Source organism: Rattus norvegicus, chromosome 1 (assembly GCF_021556685.1).
Source record: "Rattus norvegicus strain SHRSP/BbbUtx chromosome 1, alternate assembly SHRSP_T2T, whole genome shotgun sequence".
Classification (NCBI taxonomy): Eukaryota; Metazoa; Chordata; class Mammalia; order Rodentia; family Muridae; genus Rattus; species Rattus norvegicus.
Genome location: NC_141534.1, coordinates 146702165 through 146710637, shown reverse-complemented (window position 1 = coordinate 146710637; position 8473 = coordinate 146702165). Strand labels below are relative to the sequence as shown.

Genomic DNA, 8473 nt, shown 5'->3' with positions numbered 1-8473 from the left:
TCTCTCGAATTTGTTACCTTCCTCTCCACAAAGGGTTAAACCGAACATACCAACAAAATGTAGTGTTACTGGATATGAATCCTGTTTATAAAGCCAATGGGATAAGTCACTTATATAAAGGACTGGGTGGTTCACTCCAGCCCCAATACAATAAATAAATAAATAAAGTTTTTTTTTTTAAAGGCCTGAGCCCATAGTGCTTCATGCTTTGTCGACCTCTGCCTGACCTCATACCTTCTTAACCAGCACTGAGGATGGAGGTGGCCTAAGATGCCTTCACCCTCATGCTCCTTCTTTAGAGCAGCGAAGTATGCCTCTGTGGTGCAGTCCTCTGTGTTGTGGTCCGCCAACTCATGTTGCTCAGGTCTCCAGTCCTCTGTGGCTTTTTCTTCCCGCTCAAGTGAAGCCTCATTACCCGTTTCTTCCTCTTGTGCTAAGTGCAGTTCTATCTCACTCAGTGTGATTGATGTTCACATCAGGAAACGAGACGACCCCCAAACGAGAACATGGAATCCTACAACTATAGATAGTGGGTACTGAAGGGGAGAGGGGCTGGAGATGGTTCAGTGGTTAAGAGCACTGGCTGCTCTTGTAGAGGACCGAGGTTCAATTCCCAGTACCAGTACCCACACGGCAGCTCACAACTGTCTGTAACTCCAGTTCCAAGGATCTATGGCAGCAGACATGCATGAGGTGCACATAAGATGTTCATGCAGGCAAAATACTCATACACATAAAATAAATCTAAAAAAAAAAAAAAAAAAAAACCAAAAATCAACAACAAAAAAAACCACCACCTGGAACTGTATTAGAGCCTACATTACAGCCTCCCAGCCTAGGCTGTTTCCAAACAGCAGTGAGTTAACATCTGAGACAACAGGAACAGTCAGTCTGGAAGCGTACGTGCTAAGGTCTAGATGGGTAAGAGGGCAAACCTAAAAGGTAGTGCTTAGCACCACAGTGGGTTCTGAGTGTGAGGAACTTCGAGTCTCCATGGAGAGCTGGTAGTAGTGGGACAGTGATAAATGCATAGGTCTCTTCCTTTCACGGGGTCTTTATTCAAAACGAGGGAAAGTGAAGGATGCTAGTATTAACTTCATCAATTGCAGAAAGTAAGTGTAGGGTCACAGAGCATGCAGGGTGGCTAGGGAGCCTCTAGGGAAATGACAGAAGCCTGCAATCTCAGTACTTCCAAGGCTGAGAAAAAAGGACTGCTGTTTCAGGCCAGCCTGGGCTAGTAAGATCGCTATTTCAAAAACAAAAGATGCCAATAAATATTATTATTATTACTGTTACCAGCATTTCAGAAGGCTAGACTAAAAGACAGTAATGTCAAAGTTGGGACGTCCATGCTTTAAGTGCCAACAGAAATTCAGATACCAATTTTAGCCGGCAAGGTGTTCAAGTAAAACATAGGTAAAAACTGTTACTGGATTCTTTTTTTTTTTCCTTTTTTTTGGAGCTGGAGACCAAACCCAGGGCCTTGCGCTTGCTAGGCAAGCGCTCTACCACTGAGCTAAATCCCCAACCCCCTGTTACTGGATTCTTGTTCCTGACCTGTTTCGTTTTCCACTAAAACATTTTTAGTGTAACTCCTAAAACAATGAGGAATTAGGTCACATCATGCCATATTGCTAGAATTTTAGTGGAGGTGTGGGTTCAAGCCCCGGAACTACCATTTACCAGCAGCCATCTTAGGGTCTGTTCATTTGTGGGGGGCTGGGCTCCTATAAACTCACAGCATCGCTAGGAAAAACCTGGCATCAACCAGGGTATCAAATACAGTTCAACCTTAGCATGCAGTTTCCGAGACTATGTTAGGAACTCTAGGCCTTTGACCAGTAAAGTTTGGAGTTGATGTTTAGCGGCTTTGTTCCAAAACTACTTTGTTCCCACTCCCAAATTAGTTTCAGAACCCTAGCAACTCAAGAGTCCAAGTTTTGGTTGCCATGGAAGTTGGTGGCATGGCTCAGCAGGTACAGGTTCTTGCTGCCAACCTGAGTTCTATTTCCAAGGCACACAGGGTGGAAAGGGAAAACCAATTGCTACAAGTTGTCTTATGACTCAGCAATGTGCACTGTGGCACACATACAAAATCTAACTTTAAAAGGATAAGAATGTATCACTGAGAAGAGTGCTATATGCACGAAAGTCTTTTGTTGGTTAGGATTCTTTTTTTTTAAAGATTTATTTATTATATATGAGTACACTGTACATGTCTTTAAACACACCAGAAAAGGGCATCAGATCTCGTTACAGATGGTTGTGAGCCACCATGTGGTTGCTGGGAATTGAACTCAGGACCTCTGGAAGAGCAGTCGGAGCTCTTTTTTTTTTTTTCTTTTCTTTTTTTCGGAGCTGGGGCCCGAACCCAGGGCCTTGCGCTTGCCAGGCAAGCGCTCTACCACTGAGCTAAACCCCCAACCCTGCAGTCGGAGCTCTTAACCACGGAGCCATCTCTCCAGCCCGTTGGTTAGGATTCTTCTGGTGACATGTACCAAAATTTAATTTAATGACAATACTTTTCCTTTCCACCTTTTCTATTCTATCCCTCTCCACAATTTTCAAGTAAAATCTGCCGCAAAGAACACCAAGCATCAAACCGCACCATTTTACTTTATTCTGCACATAAGGAAACCAACTGATTAGACAGAGCAAGAATAGTGTTCAGGAATTAGAAAGGAAAAGAGGTCAAGAGCAAGCTTTCAACTTCCTCCCAACACGGTATCACAAAAATCCATGACAGGATACCTAGAATTCTTGTTCTCAACAGAAAGACCTCCAAGGAACAAAGATGAATGAGTCCTTAGATCCACAGGGATCCATGGGGCTTACTCCAGGAAGTCTGACCTACCTATAAGTAAGCCATCCACCCTCATCCTGGCCTCATCGACTCTTACTCCAAAGTGGCCAATGGCTGCCCGATGCTGGCAGCTTCAAATCTACTTGTCCAGCTGTGTCTAGGCATTTCCAAAATCCAGGCCCAGGCTCAAATTCTGTAGAGGAAGTTTCCGTTACTGTCAAAGAACTCACGCCCCTTCTGTACTACTTTGCTGCTGAAGTTCTGGTCACCTGGCTCCCCAGCCTCCAACTCTTCCAGCTTCTCCACACTTGGTAATATATGATTGTTGGCTCTCCTGTCAGCCTCAGAGTCATGGGTGGTGTATTTCTGAAGCTCTCTCTGATGACCCAAGGCTGTGGTGGTAGGCACCAGGCTTTCTGCCAAGACTCGGATTCTTTTATTCTTTTCTTCCCGTTTCTTCTGTGCCTCTGCGCTGGGAGCGTTTGACTTTACTTTCAAAGCTCTGCTGTGAGTCTGACTGTTAGAGGAGACTTCATCCCCTGGCATCAGCAGAGGGCCAGACATAGGATGGCCTGCACTGAGCGGCTTCAACGTATCTTCAGAAACAGGGAGCTGCCAAACCACTCGGGTAATCCCCGCTTTTTTCAAGACCTTTTGGTCCTGCTTCAGTTTCTGCTCTAAAGTGGGTATAAACTTACTTTTTAAAACCCTTCGGATAACATCAGTGCTGACATCAAAGCCTTCTGCCAACCTGGGAACTGACCAGGACTCTGCAAATTCCTTATGTAAATACCTATGTGGAAAAAACAGCAGTTTTTCAAATTACAAATAAGTCTCCTATGAGAAGAGCAAATTGATAATGCTAGCATTGACAAACAAGAAACAAAGAGCTTGGAAAACTCAAATGCAGTCCTTGGACTGTGCCAATTAACTCTGTACCTGTGTACAGACAGCAATACCTGGCCACTGTTAACCAAGTGCTGTCTAATGAGAACAATGCTAGCTAGGTCTGGGTAATAGAGAACTGACCTTCACTTACAACAGTATACAGGTGGGTGGTAGAGAAAATAACTAAGCACTGTAGCAAAGATGGAGACCGAGGGAGACCAGGAGCAGGGAATCCTACACTTGCAGTCTGACCCAGGAATTGCCTGAGGAAGTCCAAGATAGAGATAATCTAAAAGGATAAGGAGTAGAAAGCTGAGAGAAAACAAAGACATTACTTGTAGAGCAAATAGCATGGGAAGTATACTTCATATCAGCAATCAGGTCAATTGGCAACTTACAGCCATAAGCAAGGTAACAGCAGCATTAAGAACAAACCAGGAGGGGTTGGGGATTTAGCTCAGTGGTAGAGCACTTGCCTAGGAAGCGCAAGGCCCTGGGTTCGGTCCCCAGCTCTGAAAAAAAAAAAAAAACAACAACAAACCAGGAGGGAGCTGGAGAGATGACTCAGTGGTTAAGAGCACTGGTTGCTCTTCCAGAGGTCCTGAGTTCAAATCTCAGCAACCACATGGTGGCTCACAACCATCTGTAATGTGATCCAATGCCTTCTTCTGGTTTCCTCTGAAAACAGCTACAGTGTTCTTATAGATAATAAATAAATATTTTTTTTCTATTCTTTTTTTCGGAGCTGGGGGCTGAACCCAGGGCCTTGTGCTTGCAAAACGCTCTACCACTGAGCCAAATCCCCAATCCCATAATAAATAAATATTAAAAACAAAAAAAACAAACCAGGAAGCTGACAGGTTTGCTTCATGACCTGTTTTGTTGTTAAAATAGGGCATGTATTGACTACCAAGTAGTAACAGCTGAAAAGTTGAACAGTTAGTTAAAAGCTATTATTCAAAGTGGTAGACAAGCCAGACATGGTGGCACACGCCTTTAATCCCAGGACTCAAGAGGCAGAGGCAGGCGGGTCTCTGTGAGGGCCAGCCAGAACTACATATTCAGACCTGGTCTTCAAAATGGAAAGGTATTTTATATATTTTTAGACACAGAGAGACAGACAAAAGTGTAGAGCTGATGAATGGGTTGTATCAATGGCAGAGTACTCACCTAGCATGTTTGAGGCTCAGAACAGGATTCCCAGAACCTTGGAGTTGGGAAATAGTATAGTTTCCTAGGTATCCAGGACATGGTACAAAGTCTTGACCATCTGCTCTATTAGAGTCTTTCCCATGGATATGGGAAATGGTGAATTATCTAACATGGGGCAATTTAGCTATATTTATCAAAATGTAAGTATCTTCCATCTGGTAGATATGCAGCATACTAAAAATATAAAGCTGTTTACTCAAAGAATCTTATTATTTTAATAAATAAAGATTATTTTAATAATCTTTTATTATTTTTTATTTTTTGGGTTTTTGGAGGGGTTTCTCTGTGTAGCCCTGGTGGTCCTTAAATTTGTTCTGTAGACCAGGCTGGCTTGGAACTCAGAGATCTACCTGCCTCTGCCTCCTGAGTACTGGGATTAATGGAATGCACCACTGACACCAAGCCACCCTTAATTCTCCTCCCCAGCTTGGAGAACTCTTTGTAAGGGAAAGAATGAAAAAAACTCAAATACCTGTCATAGAAGACAGGTAAACTAGACTATGGCTCACTGAGCAGCTATAAAAGAATTAAGTGTTAAGAGAAAAAAAAAAATCAGTGTGTCCGCTTTAACCCCAGTACTTTCGAGGCAGAGGCAGGCAGATCTCTATGAATTCAAGGCCAGCCTGGTCTATAGAGTGAGTTCCAGGACAGCCAGGGATACACAGAGAAACCCTGTCTCAAAAATCAAACAAAATAGAATTGATTGGAACTTTTTTTCCAGGTCAGGACAGGAAGCTGTTAGTTTTCAGGACTGACCCTGGGCCTCATGCATACTAGGTAAATTAGCTGAGCTCTGCCCCAGCCCAAGAGCTCACTACTGAAATGGAAAAGGCAAGTCTATAGTGAGTGAAAAAGGAATGTCTGGAACAGAATTCACAGAATGCTGCTTGTGATTTAAAAAAGTGAAAAACTGATACCTATATTTGTGGCTAAGAAAATCTAGAAAGATACACGAAACCTATTAAAAATAAGTAGAACAAATAATTCTCACAGTGCACACCGTGTTCCAGGTAGAATACAGGTAAGAATAATAGCACCCAAGTGCAATTCCAGGATTGGAGGGTAAGGCGGGAGGAACATGAGTTTCAAACCGGCCCGAAATACGTAGTAAAGGCTAAAAAGGCAAAGCAAAAACAAACAAGCAACCTTCGAAAAGACAAAAAGGGGGAATTTTTCAAGATGTTCAGTTGGTATGGGTTTGCTTAGCATGCACAAAACCCCAAATTCTATCCTGAGCACTCTATAAACCAGATGTGGTGTGGTGATGCATTCCTGTCAACCCAGACTCAAGAGGTGGAGGCAAGAGAATCAGAAAGTCAGTCATTCTTACTGAGATAACACATTTAAGACCAACCTGGGATATGTGAGCCTGTCTCAAAAGTTTTGTTTTGAGACAAGTCTCACTATATTCCTGGCTGCCCCAAAACTCACCATGTAGACACCAGAGCTTTCTACCTGCCTCTGTTCCATTCCCCAGCGGTGGGATTTCAGTTGTACGAAGGCCAAACTCAGCTTAAATAGGAATTAAAAAATGTGTGTGTTCAAGTACAAAGGGTGCGTATATGTGTCTGGGTGCATGGAGGTCAGAGGACAATCAAGGTTGGCCTTCTGACGCCTTCTAGCCTTTTGAGATACGGCCTCTCATTGGCCTGCAACGTCACCATACAGGCTAACCTGCCATCTAGCTCCAGACCATGCAGGCTAACCAGTCTTCCAGCCCCAGGTATGTGCCTGATTTCTGCCTCCCATTTCACCACTGCTGGGATGAAATTACAAGAGCATGATGCCACATCAGGCTTTTCCCATGGGTGATGCGGAACCAATTCAGATCCCATACTTGCTGGTCAGGTTACCAAATAAGCTATCACCCCTAGCTCCTAAAAGAGGAGGGGAAGAAAACACTTAATACTTAAAGAAATTCTTTTAAGACCTCTTTTAGGAACAGTAGTGGCTCATACACAATGTAATCCCAGCACTTAGGAGGCAGAGGCAGGAGGATTGCCAAGAATTCCAGGTTAACCTGGTCCACAGAGTGGCCTTGTCAAAAAATAAATAATAAATAAAAATCCAGGAGAGGATTGGAGAAATGGCTCAATGGTTAATTAAGAACACTGACTGCTGTTCCAGAGGTCCTGAGTTCAATTCCCAGCAACCACATGGTGGCTCACAACCATCTGTAATGAGATCTGATGCCCTCTTCTGGTGTGTCTGAAGACAGCTACAGTGTACTCATATATATTAAATAAGTAAATCTTTTAAAAACTCCAATGGCAGAGGCAGGAAGATAGGAGTTCAAGACTGTCCTTGCCTAAAATGTACTGAAGGCCAGCTGGGCTACATGAGGTCTCAAAAGAAAAAAAGTTCCAAGACTTCTAAGTTATAGTTCTCTTTCAAAAACAATGCACAGGGGTTGGGGATTTAGCTCAGTGGTAGGGCGCTTGCCCAGCAAGCGCAAGGCCCTGGGTTTGGTCCCCAGCTCCGGGGAAAAAAAGCACAAACCATGGAAAATTCCATTTCAGGGTCTCAGATTGAAAATATAACATTCTATTTAGATGTTAGGTGTTTGAACACTATAAATAACAAAACGGTTACCAAAAAAAAAATCAACTGTCCATAAAGTAACATACTAAATCCCAGCCCGGTATGTAGTTAGGAGGTGATGACCTCAGTTGACCATAAACAAGGCCCTGTGTTGATCCCAGAATCGCAAAATAAACAAACAAAATTCTGGACAGTTTAGGGAGTTCCTTATTATGACGCTTTCTATTTAAAAGGCGATAATACTAAAATCCCCAAAAGGTAAACTCCATTTTGTAAACAATGTCTTACCGGATCTGTTCCATGGCTTCCCATGTCAGTGTTCTAGGTGGGGCACCTGGAGCCTCCATTTGCCTTCGAATTTTCTGGAATCGCATTGCTTTTTTCTGTCGTTTCAAAGCGCTGGGGGAAAGAACCAATGGCAAAAGCCATGCGTGGAAGTAATACGAGTGTTTCCAAAAGTCTTGGACTAAATCTTGGAGAGCCCAGCTCTGGTCAGCGGCTAAGGCAGCTCGGCCATGTCTGCCAGGTTAAAGCACTCTGTGTACACCGCCCCAGAAATCCTACACCTACAACCACCTGAGCGTTTAAGCATGCCGAACTCTCTAACGGGTGATGAAACACGTCACTAAGCAACGGGACCTGGGGTCTCAAGGGAGCTGACCACTTCCCCCTGCGCCCTAGACAAAGGTTGAAAATAAACTAGAGCCTCTGCGGACCTGACTGCCGGATGCCCGGAGCTACCCGGTACCGCAAGGAGCGACAGGGCGCGAAGTCTAGCTTCAGGCTGAGGGCCCGCCAAGAAGCAGGTACCTCTCCACTTCCTGGAGTTCCCGCTCCTCCGGCTCCCAGTCGGAATCGGGATCTGGCTCGCGGCTGATAGAACCCGGACCCGCCACGCCCTGGGACGCAAACCCACAGCGAGCGACAGCAGCGCGGACACGACCGCCCAAGAAAAGGCTCAGAGACAGCGCCATTGCGATGCGAGGAGGTGATCTACAGCTCGCGACCGGAGAGCACCGGAAGCAGGTA

General features: G+C 44.4%; 1 protein-coding gene across 4 annotated transcripts; it reads right to left on the bottom strand.

Annotated features, from left to right (window-relative positions):
* Positions 1-2590: 2590 nt before the first annotated feature.
* Ngrn (neugrin, neurite outgrowth associated) lies at positions 2591-8469 on the bottom strand. 4 transcript variants are annotated; one of them, XM_087582137.1, is made up of 4 exons: positions 8255-8439; positions 7733-7843; positions 3833-4003; positions 2600-3596 (listed from the first exon to the last, which is right to left on the bottom strand). In XM_087582137.1, exons 1-3 carry the CDS (start codon positions 8416-8418, stop codon positions 3835-3837), a joined length of 444 nt encoding a protein of 147 aa, XP_087438263.1. In that variant the 5' UTR covers positions 8419-8439; the 3' UTR covers positions 2600-3596; positions 3833-3834. The 4 variants fall into 4 exon arrangements, 3 of the variants coding, with proteins under 3 accessions (NP_001029072.2, XP_087438263.1, XP_087438258.1); XM_087582132.1 differs by having other exon boundaries at positions 3843-4003; NM_001033900.2 differs by lacking the exon at positions 3833-4003 and having other exon boundaries at positions 2591-3596; positions 8255-8469.
* Between the last annotated feature and the right edge of the window lie 4 nt (positions 8470-8473).